The 19709-nt window shown below is 40.4% G+C and overlaps 1 protein-coding gene across 1 annotated transcript; it reads right to left on the bottom strand.

Annotated features, from left to right (window-relative positions):
- Positions 1–37: 37 nt before the first annotated feature.
- Positions 38–19115, bottom strand: gldc (glycine dehydrogenase (decarboxylating)). Its single transcript, XM_046385386.1, has 25 exons — positions 18696–19115; positions 18434–18512; positions 15955–16090; positions 15396–15560; positions 14897–14974; positions 14512–14659; positions 13736–13932; positions 13510–13606; positions 13227–13332; positions 12832–12971; positions 11324–11404; positions 11072–11169; positions 9695–9779; positions 9569–9610; positions 9206–9348; positions 8427–8502; positions 6291–6416; positions 5780–5929; positions 4991–5103; positions 4583–4724; positions 3705–3816; positions 3465–3560; positions 3132–3304; positions 2931–3011; positions 38–1634 (listed from the first exon to the last, which is right to left on the bottom strand). The coding sequence occupies exons 1-25, from the start codon at positions 18981–18983 to the stop codon at positions 1494–1496; spliced, it is 3093 nt and encodes a 1030-aa protein (XP_046241342.1). The 5' UTR covers positions 18984–19115; the 3' UTR covers positions 38–1493.
- Between the last annotated feature and the right edge of the window lie 594 nt (positions 19116–19709).

Consider the following 19709-nt stretch of genomic DNA (forward strand, 5'->3'; position numbering starts at 1 on the left):
TGCAACAGTTTTATTAACCATTACAATTATCAATTAATCTGTTTTTCAGTTGTTTATTCCACAAAATGTCAGAAAACAGTGAATGTGGCCCATCACAATTTACTAAAACGTAGTTATGTCATTAAATAGCTTGTTTTGTTCAAACCAGCAGTCCAAAACTCTAATATTAGACAAAAAAGAAAAGAAAAGAAAAGCTGCAGATCTCCCAGTTGGGGGGGGGCAGGGAATGTTTGGCTTTTTTAGCAAACAACATGTATCATTTAAATCCATACATATAAATATCTACTGTGGAAATAAATCAATCAATTTGTCAACAAGGTCCAGTTAAATTTAGGATAAAAGACGCAGTGAATATTCAGGGAAACACTTTAGCTTAACATCTTGTGATCTATTTCAGCAGACTGCTTTGAAAAGTGTACCATTCACCACTGGGTGGCAGTGTCACATAAAATGAGACCTTCACCCCATCATAAAAAAACATGCACAATTTAAGACAAAGGTTTAATTCAGACACCGTTTTGGACAAACAGTTTAGATTAGAAAATAATTAATTTAAAATTAAAACCATCCTCTACTGTCAACAAATGCCACAAAACACATTAACATATTTTCATACAACAGATGAATATTAACAAGTCTACAATAAACTACCTCCTATGTTTTGTCTGGTACTTGGGAAAAAAAGGGGGATAGTGAAGGCAGCTATTTTACAGAACAGACAATTAGGCACCAAGGGCATTTTTTTATAGTTGTTGGGAGTCTAGAAATTAACTGTACTCAACTTATTGTACAGTTTTTCAGAGATGTGTTACAGCGCTGCCCTGGTGTCAAAGGGTGCACTTGTTTTGTGACCTTGAGAAGCAAACGTTGCGCCTTTGGTCCACTGAAGAGTTCGAGCAGAGGAAAACTCCATGATCCCAGTAAAATGCGTACCAGTCCCAGTCCCAGTTTCCACCTCACAGACTTTCACACTCATTTGGAATAAGTCAGCTAGAGCTCAGGCCTGTCCCATTGTAAAATCTCTTGTAGACTTTTGGAGCCTTAGCATGATCTGCTTGTAGCCCTGCTGCAGGCTCTGCTTGAGGGAATTAATCGCAATTTCTAGGGTGCTAATGTTAAAAACAGGGGAAGTCTGAAATCAAAAATTAACTTTGACAGAGCTGGAAGAAAACAATAGCAGTAAGGAATGTCAAGTTTTTTGTCCCATGAGGAGCCTGACAGTATTGATTTATTTTTGCCGAATTTGATCAATCATACTATAATATTGAGGAAATTATTCTGTGAGGAAAAATGTCAGTTTTATTAAACCAGATCTGTAATGTGAGTGTCACTACTGCCAGCAGAGGTGCTTCTGCCTCAGCTGGTCTGATGTGATTTCACCAGTTAGTTTAGAGCTCTTTCCCAGCTATCACACTTTCACTCAGCACTTGGTGGTAAAGTCTGTGAGGATTTAGCGCTTAGGCCTGACACTGGGACTGGACCACAGGGAGCATCTATGAGGAGGCTCTCTTCTCCTCGTATGGAGACTCGTAGGACTCCATGGGCGGGCAGGTGCACACGAGGTGCTGGTCGCCATATATGTCATCAATTCTGGAGATGCTTGGCCAGAATTTGGTCTCGGGCTTTATGTAGGGCTGAAAAGTAAGAAACACGGGATAAAGGTGAGAAACACAGCCATTTAATGTTGTATAATAGGCTATGCAGACATTGCAAAGTGAATTTCTGTAAGGCAGTAAAACAGGGTACAGTAAAGTTCATAAGTGTTGACCAGTGCTGTGAAATTAGTGAGCTCAGAAATATTTTTGAATCCACACATCTTGAAAGTGTATTGTAATACAAAATAAAAGCTTGTTTTTATGTAGGACTGCAACTAATTATTCATTTTGAGTGAATCTGCTGATTATTATGTATATGAAATGTTTGAGAAAAGTTTCCACCTGTTCTGCTTGCTCAGAAAACAAAGATATTCAATTTATAATTACAATTGTTAGCAAACAGCTGCTGAGTAATTGTCTGTAGATCAACTGGTTTTAAATCATCTGTGTTGAAATTTTCTCTTTTTCATTTTAGAAAAAAAAAAATCCTGATATGGAAACAATGTCCGCATTACTCTGGATAGTCCGCAGACATGCTGTCAGCAGCAGCAGCTCGTTTTTTGGCACAAAGTACTGAAGATCCACCAAAAAAACTGTCCATGCTGAGGTCAGTGGATTATCCAGAGTGTGAGAGGGCGTCTCTCAAAAAAGATGCTGCTGGTGAATTTCACTGTAACATTTCAGTGCATTCCAAGAAGCATGAAACAAGTAGGTTCAACAACAAATCAGCCCTCACATAATACGGCTTGATTGACCTTTTAATCACTTAAGTGTATTTTATTATCTGCTCACAAGAGAATTAAGTATTTCTCTAAAACATGCTATTGATCAACTTGACCAGTGCCGTAGTTTTAGAGTGCTGCACCTGTGAGGCTTTGTGAGTAGTACTTAAAGAACTATATGGCAATGATCTGTTCTCGCTAACAGGTATACACAGGCATAGCTTACTCTTCAAGAGGGTAACATTATTGGCTCAGGTGTTTCATGGGATTTTCTAACAATGAAAATAATACAAACTCATACCAGCCTTAACATTTAAGTTAGAAGATCATTTAGCTGTCGTAAAGGTGGAATCTAAATATTGTGACGATGAACTTTACGCAACCATAGAGGTTGTTGTTTGTCGAATGAATAAAACAGTTTTTGAAATGGACAGCTCGTCATTGGAGGCATTTCCTCAGATAAAGGTTTTTGTTGTTCTATTCTAGTCTATAATCCCAATTTAGTTCATTTATTCTTACTTGTCACCAGTAGAGGGCGACACATACAAGGAATTTCTTATCTTAAGCACCACGGAAAAGTTGAAGTGGGGAAGTCAGAGATGAGGACACTCACCAAGGGGAAAGCAGCGTGCTCTCTGGAGTAGGGTCTGTCCCAGTTGGAGGATGAGACGCAGGCCAGCGAGTGAGGAGCCATCTGCAGACAAACACAAGTGAGGACCTCACATGTCAGGTTTCATATCACAGCTCTATATATCAGCTGCTGTAATGCATCTTTTCTCCTCATTCAAATAGACAAATCAAGCCAGTAGCACACCTTGAGCGGGTTGATACGGGAGTCCATCCTCCCCTCCTCGATGTCCGCAATCTCCTGTCGGATACCGAGCAGGGCATCGCAGAAGCGGTCCATCTCAGCCTTGTCCTCCGACTCTGTGGGCTCAATCATGAGGGTGCCAGCCACTGGCCACGACATGGTGGGTGCGTGAAAACCTGGACAAAAACACCACACAAACCCAGAAATCAGAATGTATTTTTGTTGGTTTTAATGGCTCAAGAAAGGGCAGGAACATTTGCAGATTATATCCACCAAATACATTAACATATACAGTATATTTTGCATTACAGGAGGAATGTATGCTATTCAGCCTACCATAATCCTGCAGCCTCTTGGCCACATCGACAGCCTCAATGTTAGCTGTCTTCTTAAATGGCCTCACATCCAGAATGAATTCGTGTGCTACAAAACCTGTTCAGGCCAACACACAAACATCAAGACGAACAATTCAAACTTTCACATAACCTGATCACATTACTTAGAAGCATAAATTGGCTGAAGATAGATTGATTCAATCAACACAAAGTAACAGAAATGATGCTTTCACAGCTGTACCTTTCCTGCCCCTGTAGAGGATCTTATAGTGACCCTCCAGCCTTTTGGCCATGTAGTTGGCGTTCAGGATGGCAACCTCTGTGGCATGAAGCAGTCCTTTGGATCCCATCATCTGAATGCAGAACAAACAAACAAGTGATGTTGCAAGTCATTTTCACTAATGATGAAAATTAGATTATTAAAAGTGCACCTACTGTTTAAAATTATAATTATGTAAAAGCTGAGATGTTGAAAACAAAATGACATCAAAATTTTGGCAAGACTGATGCATGTATATGCAGTACAGGTTTCACTCAAATGCCGTTATATAATGTTTTAAGCTGTAAATGAATTTTTCTCAACCAGGCGGATTTTCTCAGACAGACGACCCAAAAAGCATAGCGTATCTGGCCACTGCGCTCACCAGCACAGAGGCATGAAGAGCGCAAACAACCACACTGTACTGTTTTAATCAGCTAGTTATACAAATGAGAGAAGGCTGCTTCACTTGTCCTTGTCCCATGTCCAAAACACACACATTCTGTCATTAAGAAACACTTCTTTCGGATAAACAGCAGATGAAATGTCACGAGAACACTTATTCACTAAATGCAACAACGGCATTTACGTTCCTCCTCAGGCAGTTTATCACCAATTCACACTTCAGTTCATGTGACTCACACACAACAGCTAAATGACCCATATGTGATAACAATGTGTTTGAAAAAAGAGATGTAAATGCATGGAAATGTTGCTCCACTGAGTAGAACTGACAAAGTGAAGAAAATTATAAATTAACAAAGGCTGCAGGATTTAAGTCACTTGGTCAGTAAGATGATTCAACTGATCTTTTTCTTTTGCTTTTGCTTCAGAATGAAAAACATTTGACGTGTGCTGACCTTGATGTAAGCCCAGGAGATGGGCAGGATGGCACTGGAGCCCCAGGGGGCAGCGCTGATGGTGCCCAGTGAGCTGCTGGTGTTGACTGACTGCATGGGGACCACCGGGTGGCTCGGGAGGAAGGGAGCAAGGTGGGCCTTCCTGTTAAAGAGCAAATGAATGTCATGAGAACATGCTCAAATTCAAAAGATGACAAAAATGTGTTTGTGTTCCCCCTGCTTATAGATACTAAACATGCAGCCGTATGTACACACTCTCAACTCTCAGACAATCACTTTTAAGTTTACAGCACGTTTAGCACTCAGGCTCGAACGCAGAAATGTATGGATGCACATGCACAAACCAAATGATCATTTCTCCTGTTCATCCAGTGGGTGTATACTTTTATAGTCTATATTCTGACTCACACTCCAATTGGACCCATGCCAGGTCCTCCTCCACCATGAGGAATACAGAAGGTCTTGTGCAGGTTGAGATGGGACACGTCAGAGCCATAATCTCCAGGACGACACAGACCCACCTGGAAAACGGGAAAGTTAACAGTCTGCTGGCCTCAGTGGCTGACAACTTCACCCACCGTGGTCACCATTAGGCCTGCAGCCAACAATTATCTTCATTTTCAAAGAATCTGCTCATTATTTTCACCATTAGTCGATTAGTCTTGGATACAGCAAAAAAAAAAGCCGATTACATTTTCTCATAGTCCTGTGGTTGCAGCAATTGTTTAAAAAGTGTGTTGAGTGTACAACAGATAATTTCGTTAATTTAACGCTAGATTTGTCAAGCTAAGATTATTTTAGTTGTAAAAGATGATTATTAAACATTTAGTGTATCAAATGAAAACATTTATTTCCAGGTGTAGCAGGAGCTTCAAGAGCTCCTCAACTTAAGTTTTATTACACCACAGCTATTAGTTGTTCTTGGCTCTTGAGGAGTAATAACACAACACACATGTACAAATCTTATCAGAGGGGGCAGGGTCCACAAGTCTGTCAGGGATTGGTAGAGGTAGCACTGATGTAAAAACCATCATCTGCATATTATAGAGGCCAAAGGCTATCCATTTACAGCATGATAACGCACATCTATGAACCTTTATCCTGTTTTCACAGGCAATACTTTTTTTCATTTTTCTTAACAGCATCCCAGAACAGCAACATTTGGTTGTCATGTTTCGCTGCTGTTTCTTCTCTCACCTGGGCATTCATGTTGGCACCATCCAGGTACACCTGGCCACCGTTGTCATGAATGAGATCACATACGTCCCTGACATGCTCCTCAAAAACACCAAACGTGGAGGGGTAGGTGAGCATCATGGCTGCCAGGTTCGCCTTGTGTTTGTCCACCTGTAAGAGGGGGCAGGATTTATGAGACCGAAGCACTGAAATATCAGTCAAAATTTAAACGAGCAGTAGCTGTGACATCCTGAATTCCAGTCGGTAGCATAGGTCAAGCTCCAAAAACACTGGATCCTACGAATAACGTAATGCAGCTCAATAGCATCTGTAAATGCATATGTCTTGTAACACAGACTTTCTGTTGAAGATCTGAAGTCTCACTACCAGCCTGAGATAAGTCTGAGATCATCAGGTTCTAACATTTTCAGTTTTGACAAAGCTCGTGATAAAACGTTACACAAAGTGAGAGGCCCTCAGCTACATCTATACGAGTGTCAAGGCTGTGAAATGGAAACAGTCCAGCTCTCACCAGGGCCTTGAGGTGTGCCAGGTCGATGTTGCCGTCCTTGTCCACCTCCACCACCTGAACCTTCATGCCAGCCATCTGAGCGCTCGCCGGGTTGGTGCCGTGCGCTGACTTGGGGATCAGACAGACCTGGAGTGAGAGGAAAAAGACCAGGGTAGATGAGCAATAAAGACAATACTGAGTGCGAAAAGGCCTGGATGCTTTAATTCAGTGTGTTTGAAAACATCTTTGTGACCGCTGTCCTCGTTTTATTGTATCCATTCAGGTTTTGACTGCAGGATAATCTCTCATTGGCCAACAACAGCACAACAGAACATTCTCATATTAAGACAGCATGTTGATATAAAACCCAGCGATTTGTCCGGACCAAGTGAAGATCAGCAGCTTTGTTGTGAATATTATTATATGTAATTAATTTCTTTAAGTTAATTTAACAGTGCTGCTTTTGAAAGGAGACCATTAAAAAAAAAAGGCATCGACAGTCATTTGAAAGCTAAAATATATTACTGTTAATAAATACCAGGCATACTGTTATTCATGTGTAGAATAAAAAAATTATTTCCTCATAAAAAAAAAAGAGCAGGGCTTTTAAGAGTTTAGCCTGTGTGGGGACATGCTGTGAAATTCTTCATGGTTGAATTTTGATCCGGCCAACACCCACCACTGGTACTAATGTGTAACCTGCCACTAATTGATTTTATACCTTATTAGGGTGACACTTTTGACATTTTGCAACTTAGTCACACAAGGACACTGGGGCACCTGTGGGTTGGCTAACACTGACGAATGACTGACTGGGAAAACACAGCTGAGCCTGTCACAGCGGTGATTTGCAGTTCTCAAAGTCTTAAAACCTCCAAATATGGAATCTTGAAAGCAGGTATGGGATCACTGCGCTTTCGGCCCCTTTGTTTGCACAAACGGTTGTTAGTTTGGACCTTGACTGTTTCAAGGGATCAGGCCACTATCTAAGATGTACTAATGAGGGAGTCATTAAAAAACAAAGGCCAATTTACAGTACAGGAAAAAATACTTCAGTCAGCCAGACTTTAATCTGAGAGGATGTCTTATCTCGCCTTGTCTTCAGGCTACTGCCAATCAGCACGTTAAGATACTGAAGGAATTTCCGACCAGAATACCTGAAACACATTAATGTCTGAAGTTGTAGCCTTGACTGCCAGGAACTCAGGCTGGCAGGATTACTGTGCTTAAGCACTTTGTTAACCTCTTAAAGTCAAAGAAACCATTAGTAGATATCAGCCCTGTAAATGTGGTCATAATCATAGAAGATATGTTGCAGAGGAGCAATGAAATTATTGTTTTAATGCTTTTGGAAGCACTTCGATTTAAAGTTTTAAGTTTTATTTTGAATTGGGTTTGTGCACCAGCTGAGGCCTCACATATATTTATTTGTCTCAAGTTTCAGGATTAATTCAGGTTTACATGTTTTAGCTCCTTTCTAATCCTCTGCTTGAATCCACTGGAATGTCTGTGATGAGGAAGTTGGTAATTGACATTTTTTTCAAACAAGCTTTTAGCAGCTGGCTAGTTTAAAGATGGACTAATGTGGCTCTGTGAAAAGGAAAGATAATCCACCGCCTCGTCTAAAACTCACTAAGTGGTTATTTCATGCTTTTTAATGTCAACAAAAAAACAAACTAAAAATGACAGGTTGTTGTTTCTAACAGGAAAACAGCTGCAGGAATTTGCTGAACCTGCCAAACACACAGTCAACATGTTGATTTTGGAGTATTTTTGCTAAGCGAAGCAAACCAGCTGCCAGCTGTAGTTTTATTAATGCACAAACATGATAATGGTGGTAAATCTTCAACCCTGAGCAAGAAAACGAGAATATTTCCTAAAATTTTTCACCCTTCTTTTAGGTGTTTTTTCTCTTTCTCTAATGTGGGACACTGCTAATGGCTCTGACTGTAACATTCCTTTGTGCTGTTTGCTTGCTGTGCAGATAATCTGGAGACTGGAACTTAATCAATCAATCCAATTTGTGTTAGGTAACTGGATCAGATAAAAACCTAGAAGTGTTATTAATCCCATTATCCTCCACATAACAACTCACAGGACTGCAGTCTTAGCAGAAATAAGTGCTTTTGTTCTCTCTCTCAATAGGAGCACACTTACACTTCTCGCGCTCTCTCCTTTTGAGTTCAGGTAAGCTTTTATGGCAGCCAGGCCAGCATATTCTCCCTGAGCACCGCTAGAAGACAAGGCAAACACACCATGGTCATGTACTCACACACATCTTTACCTCAGCACAGTTCAAAGACCAGTCTGCACACATTACCAAAAGGGGAGACATGTGGGATGGAAAGCTAGCAGCATGATAACTCTGCAGGCCAATTTAGTATAGCGTGCTATTCATAAACCCTCTGTGGCTGATAAGTGTTGACACACAGCAGAGGAGGGTGTGAGCTATTAGCTGAAATTTGAAGCATGTCGTTCCTAACATTTCATTCTTGGATACTAACTAAAGTGTATTAATCACCTACAAAATGCTCACTCAAATAAGGCCTCCTTCTACTTTTGTGCCCTCAGTCAGAATTCTGTTAACTGTTAAAGCAAATATGCTTAGTGATAGACTAAACATCACCATTTTATTTAAGCTGAGTAAATGCTGACAAATCATGCATCATAACAGTCACATATACTTCAGATTAAGAGGCCAGGACAGTTTTTGACAATTTCAGGTGTTAAAAATATTTACAGAGGAGGGAACTGGACATTTTTAACCCTGTGTTTATGGACGGAAGTGCCTTAAATTTGAACTGCCTGAAAAGGGAAAATTCAAATTAAGCATCATATTAATTTGATGAAGTCAGAGTAAAAAGATTTCAGAGTTAAAGATCAGAGTTGGTTCATGATGTGTGGTAGCATTCAGGTGCAACAAAGGGGGCTCTTACCTGTTCGGCTGGAAGGAGATGTTATCGTAGCCCGTCACCTCACAGAGGTCTCTCTCCAGCTGCCTGAACAGCTTCTGGTAGCCCTCAGCCTGATCCAGAGGCACAAAGGGGTGGATGTTGGCAAACTCTCTCCAGGTGATCGGCTAAAGAAGTAGAGGACAGCAATGAGCCGGAAAGCATGCGACTTTCCAAAACCGCTTAATTTGGACCCTGAATGTTGATCAGCTGTCATGGAGATGGTTTAGCTGTTTACATAGGAGTCATTGTGTCCGATCAGAACATATAAACCATCCCTGTTACAAGTGGATTCTTCTGATTTGTTACAAAGATGCAGATGTCCAACAGATCTACTGAACTACTCACCATGAGTTCTGAAGAACTGTTTAGCTTCATGGTGCAGGAGCCCTAAAGAAGAAAAACAAAATAACATCTGACCACCACGCAACTCTCACATACGGCATGAGATTCATTTATTGAATATTTACTGACCAGTGGTATCATGCTGTGCACCAAGGAGATGTCCTTGTTCTCCAGACGTTTCATGTATCGCACAATATTGGTCTCAGAGTGATAACTGGAGACAAAGATTAACAAGAAAGACATGTACGATTAGCTGAGGGCTAATTATTCTCAGAACACATGAATGAAATGAATGACATGAAATGAACACCAGTAACTTGCTTAATATGTGTATTTCTGGAAGTTTGACCAAGCATTTTTTCCAAGGATGTCACAACTAAACTGAGGACTTAAGACATTAGAGACCCTGATACCAGACTGTCTTTATGACACTCGTAAAGATAATGTGAGGTATTTTTAGCAGCCAAGAGAGATACTTGTTTTGCCACCAAGGGTGAACAGAAATAACTTGCTACAGTGATTACAAGGTTTTACATGATATATTTAACATTAATATAATAATTCAATTAAATTCTTATTTATATATGCATGTGAAGACATTCTGATTCAAATGGGTTGATAAAATTATACCTAATTAATAAGGAATATATTAACTGCATTACTGCAGCACAAAGCACATCTCCTCATTCAGAGAGGTACTGTGTGCATTACACACAGCAGCTAAACTTCACTGTTTATTATGGGATAGCGAGCAAACAAATAATTTCATTCCATGAATTAAAGTCACTTATTAAACTGAAGGAATAGCTCTTCACCAAGCTGAATGTGTTACTAATGTACAGCAGGGAAACAACGAGTCAGAATCTGTTCAAATATGTTCTGTCTCTGGGAATTAAGAGTTTACCTCAACCAAACCAGAGTTGGTGATTGTTGAAAAGGTGAAAAGACTAACCAAGACAGTTTTGGTGCATTTTATTTTGTTTCTGTCAAGTCTGATGGCTTTGAAGAAATCAAAATAACGTCTGTTTCTGTTTAGGAGGGATGTGTGGCCTAAACACTCATTTGTTTGTTCTGAGATGCTGGTGCACTGGTGTGTCATCTAGTCACATGGTCACATGGTGGTGAATGTCATATCTAGGACACACTCAAGTCACCTAGGTTTTAGGCTAACAGCATCTGTATGTTTGTTATGAGGAGCTGGGATCAGAACATATCATGATTTCATTATGCAACCACAAAATGAATTAAATGGGTAATTAAAATTCTCTGAAGCAAATCAGCCTGTTTTTGCCACATTTTCATCTGTTACGTAATGTGGTGACTTCATGTCAGGGGCAAGTACAGCTGTGGTCAATATCAGACAATAAATGTGGAAAACAATTCCAAAAATTTTGCACCCTAATATGTCATAAAGATGTAAAAGTAATCACATCTGTGTAATCTGTTTTCACTGGTATAGTGCTCTGCTAGGTGCTATAGTGTTGAAGCTGAACTGAGAACACCAACCTGTTAAAGACCTGGTGTGTGAGGTACTTGCTCGTCCTCTTGAAAGGACTTCCCATGATCCCCTTCACCCGCTCACCCATCTTCTCAGCAATCAGCTCCTGAAAATGTAGCATTTCAAGTCAAAACAGGTTTGACTTTAAAGCTACTTCTATAAATGACAATCACCATGCAACCGCAAAGGAAAGAGGCAAGTGAAGCAAACTAAATTGAACAGATAAAATAAGAACAGTGAGTGAATAACAATGAACGTACAGCTGAAGATTCACAACCAAAGACCCAGAGCAAGTCATCCAAGTCCCGCTCAGTCACCGTCTCATCCAGAGAGACACCCAGCTGTTGACAGAGAAAAAAAAACAGATAAATTAGAAGTAATGACTGATGAAAATACTATGACTGGAGCAGAGGACAAGACATACTTTTTTGTCTGTATTAAATATAGGAGGTCAAAGGCAGCACTACAAAGCCTCATACTATATGATAGCCCTTCCTCCCATTTTGGTTTGAAAATTTACACAGAGGGAGCCTAAGGTGTTTTGAACAAATGCCAAAGGAATTAAGTTTCTCACGACCAAGAATTTCGGAAGGAAGACTGCTCTCTCTCTCTTGTTTTTTATTCTACGAGGATTTTTTATTTTTTTTTTTTTTAAAAGGAACTTTTGAGGCTCTATCTAGAAATCATTAATAATTTACATTACATTTACATATTACATTACAACTACTTCAAAAAGCATTAACTCTTTAATTTGCTTTAAAATAACATGAATCATAGGAAAATGGGTTATAAAAACTTAGTTAAACTTTTTATTATATGACTAAACCCTTCCTTTTATTCATGTTTTTTTGCAGTTCCTGGTTAGCACTAATTTGCGGTGATCTCTCACGGTGTATCAGTTTGAGTGGTTACCCTGTGATGCTGCAGCAAAGGCAAAGTAATGTTACACACCACAGGCTATGAGCCTTTTGTTTGCTAAATAGTTGATAAACTGTTCGCAAATAAAATAATTATCGCCATTGGTAGGTTGCTGAAATAGGTCTGCTTCACAAGATATAAAAGTAGGATAAACAACAAGATAAGTATAAATCTAAAAAAAATACAGGTATTTACATGTGTAGTAAAAATCTAAAAATACAGGTATTTACATGTGTAACATATATACGTTGTATATATAAAAGTATGTGTGTCTGTCACAGTGCAGTGTTTAACAGTTTGATGGCGACAGGCAGGAATGATTTCCTGTGTCGTGCATTGTGAAAGTAAGAGTCTGAAAGGGAGCGTCTGTAACAGGCTGCACACGTATCGACACATGCGCACTGACTTCAACTATGACTAACTTCAACTGTCAACACTGGCAGCGTGCAGCATATCAAGTCAGGGCAAGTTATACCCTGCAGGGGAAAATGACTTGCACTGTAATTCTCTTCTGGACCTTAAGCGTATTTGTAAAAATAGAGGTAGATACAATATGGCGTCTAGTCAGTTGAGTGAGAATTGCTCGCCTGGCACATATGCCAAAATGGTGTTATAATTACCCATAATCCAGAGCGACACCTTCAAGAAGCTTATATGACTGTACATCTATTTTACATGCATTTCTATGGCCACTTGAAAAATATTTTGGCGGGTAATTTATTTATTTATTTTCAGTTTACCAGCCATTTGCAGATCCAAAAAGTTAAACCACTTAAAACCAAGCCAAAAAGTTAATTTTGAGTCCTGAGTACAGATACAGTGTTTTTATAAGAACATTATTAGTCCTTACCACTCCTTCAGAGTAGACTCTCAGATTTATCTGTCTCTGAGCAGCTCTCTCAAAAATGTCTTTAGCTGCCACGCTACAGGTGATCTTCAGGGTGTCAAAGAACGTCTCACTATGCAACCTGTGTCCTGCTCGCTTCAGACCTGAAATAAAGTGACATGAAGTTACATACAATGCAGTGAAGTACAGTACAGATCCAACATGGGTTTATCACTTCATGGAGGGTGGATCTCGATAAGAAAACAGAAGAACTTATTTTTTCATTTAGTTTTTTGCATCTTCCCCGCGGTACATGATGACATTTGTCCATATTGTGTCAGATGAAATGCTGACTATCACCACAAATTAACTGCACTGTCAACAAATGACAGCTGAAACAAGAACAGCAACAGCTTTACCTTCAGCAAGGATCAGCGCAGCATTGTGTGTCCTCTCAGCAATATGTTTGAGTCCCTGAGGACCGTGGTACAGTGCATACATGGCAGCCATGTTGGCTAGCAGAGCCTGGGAGTCAGAGATTGAACATGAGGAAAGAAAATATATTATCTGGTATGAAAAAATGAAGACCAATTCTTTCAGCTTATTGATTAACAGCATTTACAAATACATAAAAATGCCCAGTGACTCATAGCATTTGTTCCAAATGATTTAATTACTTACTTCACTAAAAGCTTAATGTACCTGTGCAGTGCAGATGTTGCTGGTCGCTTTGTCTCTGCGAATATGCTGCTCTCTGGTCTGCAAGGCAAGCCGATACACCTCCTTACCAGCCGCGTCCCTGAAATATAAATATGTTTTTTAAAATGTTACCAAAGGAAGCATTTGAGTTTCCTCCGTGAGTTTTAATTTGAAGTCTATCTATTCTAATCTATTCAAGTTATTCGGAGCGATGAGTGTTGACTCTCACCTGGTGACTCCAACCATTCTGCCGGGCATCATCCGGACCAGGTTGTCTTTAACAGCAAAGAAGGCAGCATGAGGACCACCATAGCAGAGAGGAACCCCAAATCTCTGGGAGCTGCCCAGTGCAACATCAACACCGAACTCCCCGGGTGGACGCAGCACACAGAGGGCCAACAGATCTGTGGCACAACAGGCCAGTGCCTGGACAGGGAAAGAAATGTGGCATGATCGAGACTAGCCCCAAAAAACTGATTATTAAATGCGAATCTCACAGGTAAAACATGAATAGTAAAATCTCTACATTGAACAGAAATAGTTGATTTGACGGAAAATCAAAGTTAGATACAGCTTTCATCAATTCAGTGGTTATATAAAAGACAGCTATTCTGATTAATCTAGATCTGAGATGTCAGAATTGAGCACTTCATGTAAAGAAATGGTTCAACCCAAACCAAATCTTGATAGTAGTTTATGGATAAAGTTTGTTCTATGTAAACATACTCCAGTGTCATCAGCATAAAACTTTAAGTAGAACTGCTGTAAAAAAGGGGCATGCAATCATCTCCTTGACATCACCTTGAGAATCAATAAATTAGTTAATAATCCTGTCAGTTTAGTAAGTAAACACGCTCTTTCATGTCTATTATCATCACATCACATCAATTACAATGGTTCAAAGTTACCTCTGCTTGTCATTTTCAACCATCAACTTGCACAATGCACAACCTGAAAGCATATTTATTGTGATTTTATTTGGTTTTGTGGTTACAGCTTTCTTACCCCTCCCTTGTGTGCTCGGTCCACAAGAGCTGTGAAGTCTTCCACTCTGCCGTCGGTGTCTGGATACTGGAACAGCACACCACTCACATCCTTCCCACTGAAGTCCATTTCATGGGGCAGCTTCAACAAGGTTTTCACTCCAATGTAGCTGCAACATAATAGTGTAAAATCAGGAGGGTACTTCCCCTTCAAAAAGAGAGACACTGTTGAGTCCCCTATAAAACATATAGGCATGTATTCACACACTGTAGCAAGCTCTAAGAGCTGTCTCTTTTGGTTAACATAATAAAACATACATTGTTATTCCTACTTGTTCACCTGTTTTCTTCATATACATAACTTTGTTTTGACAGGAGATCTGATTTTGTGTTTATGCAATACATACTTGGCTCTGGTCTGTACCACAGCAATGGTCTGGGGATGGCAGCGTGGGTCGATGTAGAAAGTTCTTCTTTTGTTCTGTCTGAGTAGAGTAAACACAAACAACAGCTCACAGTGTCAACTGTGACCAAAACCCTGAAACTCAGGTCTATCTAGCAAAAATCAAATTACATCTTGAAGTCTTTCCTCACCTCTACTCCAACTTATTTTCATGGCATTTTCCTACTCATTTTAGCATAAGGACTAATATCAAGGAACATAAATGCCTGAATGTTAATGGCTATTTGTAAAATTGAAGGCTTTTCTTCTGCTGCATCCAATACAAGTTTCCTAGAGGCTTAGCTTCTTCTTGTGGCTAAGATGTGACTTATTCTTAAAGTGTAACAGAAACTGTTTTTAATGTATGATCAGATTATAATGCACAACACAATCTGAGTAGCAAAGCCTGTTCTCCACATCACTGCTTGTGCTTGAGATCAGCAGCAAAGTTTGCTTGTAAATACCTGTGACATAGCTGCATGGCCTCAGCTGCAGCCGTTCCTTCATCGAGGAGGGAGGCGTTGGCCACAGGCATGCCTGTGATGTCACAGATCATGGTCTGATAGTTGAGGAGTGACTCCAGGCGACCCTGAGCGACCTCGGGCTGGTAGGGCGTGTACTGAGTCACCCTGAAAATAAGACCAACACAATGAATCAACAGAGTGAGTTTGGAAGCAAGGACAATAGCGCAAAGTTGGTGGTGTTCAAAAAACCGAGACAGGACAGTGGAATGCATTGTGTAACTCCCCCGACTCTGGGATTTTGGAGGAAACAGAGGCAAGGAAGGTCAATTTGGATTTGTTTAAAAAAAATGTTGTTCAGCTTACAGCGTTATCAGATCTCACATGAGAGACATTTTAATAGCATCAAGTCACACAGCTTCTTGTTAAGGACGCATTACTCTGTATGTTTCATATGACTGAAGTCTTAACAATGCCAAGTCACAAGGATTCACCATTAGCTTATGCACTTTCATATTTTCAGAAGGTTTCCACTGAGGGTGAATGATCTGAAGGCACTCACCAGCCTGAATTCTCCAGGAGATTACGCTGGATGGGCGGTGGTACTGAGCAGTTGTAGTAGCCCATGCCAATGTAGGACCTCCATACTTTGTTCTTTGATGCAATCTTCTGTAGAGACTCCAGAATCTCATTCTCACCTGTAAAATATTTAATTTGTGAGTATGATTCGGTCTTTTGAGTCTCAGCTTTATTGTATGTGACACTGCATGGTGGAGTAATTTAGAAAATCTTATCACTCATGATAATTTATTATAAGAACTATATAAAAATTATCATGAATACATGAGGTATACAAATTATGTTTAGACAGAAAGAGTGCAAGTATTAGATCAAAAATTAATATTGGCTTATATCTCTCCTGATGCAGAGAGAATATAACAAAGTTATAATGTTGAATTATACATAAAACAACTACACCTGTCAATGGTTACATTTTATTTATCTAGAACAATAAAATTAAGAATAAGCAGTTGTCAAACAAGATCATCTAGAAATATCACATGAAGACCATCGTGTCTCACATGTGACGAACTGGCTGTAATACTAATAAAATAAAAAAATATTAGTGCAGCATGCGATCAGTTAAATGACACACTCCACGCACAGTATTAAAAATCCTGTCTGATCCACAAAATAATTGGGTTTCTTTGTAATTAAAATTCACTATATAATAAAATTACAAAAAATACTGCAAGAAAAAAAAAACACCCTGAAATAAATTTAGGCTGAGAAGACAATGCACACTTGATACATTTCTGTCCATCCCACACCCAGTGGTCAGTTATTTAGCCCCATTCCCCAGTGCTGTAAGGAAGTTCTGCCAATGCATAACCAGCCTCCGAGATTCCTCTGGCCTTCCTGGCTGCCTAGCAACTCCAAGGAATGGACAATACCACCCGTACCAACTGAAAGCCCTGACTACTCCTGTTTTTGGAAAAGACAGACACCTATAAGTCCTTGGTGGTGAGATAAATTGTAGCAAGTATACAAGTGGATATTTTACAGCTTCTTCCTGAACAGTCTGAACAGTCCACACTCAACTTTGAAAAATGTTACGAGTAGGTGAATTGATCAATGTCAGAACAGAAAAAAAAAAATTGTGATTAAGGATTAGTAACAAGTTCAGGATGAGCCGTTAGTGTGCATTTTTGCGTGTGTGAGAGAAAGTTTGTTTCAGTAGAGAGAACCGCTTTCCCATGGTCCCGGAGTTCTACGGGGCAGCAAAAAAAGCCTGATTCAGAACCATCCAGGAGGTCTATTGTTGAAGAGAGAATCCCTCGCTGGCTTTGCAAAGAGAAGCCCTCCAAAGCTGAACAAGCAGAAAACCAGCACGGCCTTCAGTTTGTTCCTTCAGCATGGCTTGTTGCATTATGAAACCTGACAGAGCCCAGGAGGGGGCTGATGCATGGGTGGCTCTGAATGACTAGGTAATACAGTAAAGCTACAGTTCTTGACGATTTGTCACTTCTCTACTTTAACAGCGGACTCTTCTAAATGTTGCAGTTTTAATCTCCGGTGTTAAAGCCGACTGTCCCAGATTATTATTATCATTATTACTGAGATGTTGATTTCAACCATGCTGCCCAGCCCTGCTGTGTTATTTCCATTATGCACATCTGCACACTCAAAGCAGTGACAGCCCCAACATAAGCCTCACAACAAGCAGAAATCTACTGTACCATTAAGCATTGTTATGTGATCAGTCATCATTTATTCTGCTTTCACATGGCTTTTACAGACATCTGCTAGCTAATGTCCTTAATTCACCGCCTTGTCTCTTCAGTTGTTTGCAGAGAATATTCTCTCATCAAACCAGTTCCTTACAATATCCTTGGTGTTTATTTTCTAGGAACTGACTGTATCCAAAACAAAGTCGCTTAACAGGAACCGCTGTGTATCCTGTTCTGAAATCTAAGCACAGTGTCAGAAGACAATGGAAAAAAAAAAAAAAAACACCCAAGCAAATCCTATGCAAAACATGCCGAAGTCACCTTATTAGGAACCCCCTCGGCTGTGATGTAATGTGAACGCTATAACCAGATTGAACTGGACTTGGGACCGGAGCTCAAGGCTAAACTTTACACTCCAGTTGCCATCCTATGAGCATCGGCTTCCCAACAGGAGATTGGTGCCGCTCGCCGAGTTTCGCAAAAACAACTCCAAATATGTTCAAAGGAAGACTTAACAGGGGAGAGCGCTTCACGGCACACAATAGAGGTGCAACCTACATTTCAGCCACTCACTCGGCTTCATTTAACGCCCGTTTCAATGTGGGAAAACCTCACCGTGCAAAATAGCTGGAGACGAGTGTGGTTAAAACAGCGTTTTTACACGCGTTTTGGACATATTTACCATTTTAAATCGGGTTTGGCACTATTGTATCGAAAGTGATCATGCAGCCTTTCAGCATTAGGGTATGAATATCACATAACGAGACTGTTATATCGATAACGAATATATTCAAATGAACATAAACTTACAGACTGGATCATCCATTCTCATACTCCGCTGTATACGGATGGAGCTTGGAACTGTGTTTTCAATCAATTGGTCGATCGACTGTGGGGGGAATAAAGCCATTTTGATAAGTAAAAGATACCATAATGTGGCTATGAATACGAAATAATATCATACCGCTCAGAGCAAATGTTTTCATGCTGAAATTAAAGTTTAATAATAATAAAATAAAAAAAAAAGGACAGCGTGTTTTTTGCGCACTGGTGATGAGTACGTAAATCTTACCTCGAGTTCCAGAGCATCCAACATTTCTCTCTTCTCCCTCTCACCTGGACCAATGTGCCTCTCTGCAAAATCATCATGTCTGGGTAAAATTCTCTCTATCTGTCTGGAGGAGACGGCTGCAGACGTCCTCAGACCCCGGGCTGCTGTTGATTGGGATACCACGCTGTTTCGGGTCCTGCACTGAAGTTTCCAAACCACGCGGCTCTTGTCACTCAGATGCCTGCACGGTGCGCCGGGATTCACCGACTTGGCCAAGAAGATGCCCCAGGACTTGGCGCAGCTCTGCATCTCTAAATCACTTTGCAAGACAAGTCCGCAAAAACTGGTGATGCCTTGTCCTCCCCTCGCTCGGCAGACTTTCCCCCCAACGAAACTGATGCGATCCCTGCAGGAGACTCTGCCAACTCCTTCAAAACTGCAGAGTTTATACAACTGCACAGTTGCACAAGAGCGGACCAATCAGAGCGGAGATGCTGCGTGACGCAGTGAAGAGCCCGATCAAACAGCTGCTAAACTTTCTCACGTGCCCATCCTTCCCCTAACCAAGAGGAGAGTAAAGCAAAGATGTATCACTCCAGAGATATTTCAGGAACGAAGCATAAAGTCGACTCTGCACTCTGAGCTTTCACGGACCTTCCAGGAGTGCTCAGTGATAGTGGGTGAGCTCAAATGAATGAAAATGGTACTGTGGGCCAGATTAGAACACCCAAACCTTCTAGGCATTTACTCTATGGCCTCTAAAGAGACACATGTCGTTGTTTATCCCTATTTCACAAGCAAACAAAACAGTGGAATTAACGATGACATGAAAGCATTCGTTGAGATCATTATCTGGTGAGTCATTCACCTCACCTTCCTCTCTGAACCACGGTTTATTGCTTAATGAGTGTGTGCAAAGGAATCAAAAAGTAGTCTAAAAAACCTTCAAGCAAATATTGCTTTCATTGGAGCCCAAGCCCATAGACTTATCAGTTATTCACATTAGAGTCTGTGAGAAGAGACTGGACCTGTGAT

This window comes from Scatophagus argus, chromosome 4 (genome assembly GCF_020382885.2).
Source record: "Scatophagus argus isolate fScaArg1 chromosome 4, fScaArg1.pri, whole genome shotgun sequence".
Taxonomy (NCBI): Eukaryota; Metazoa; Chordata; class Actinopteri; family Scatophagidae; genus Scatophagus; species Scatophagus argus.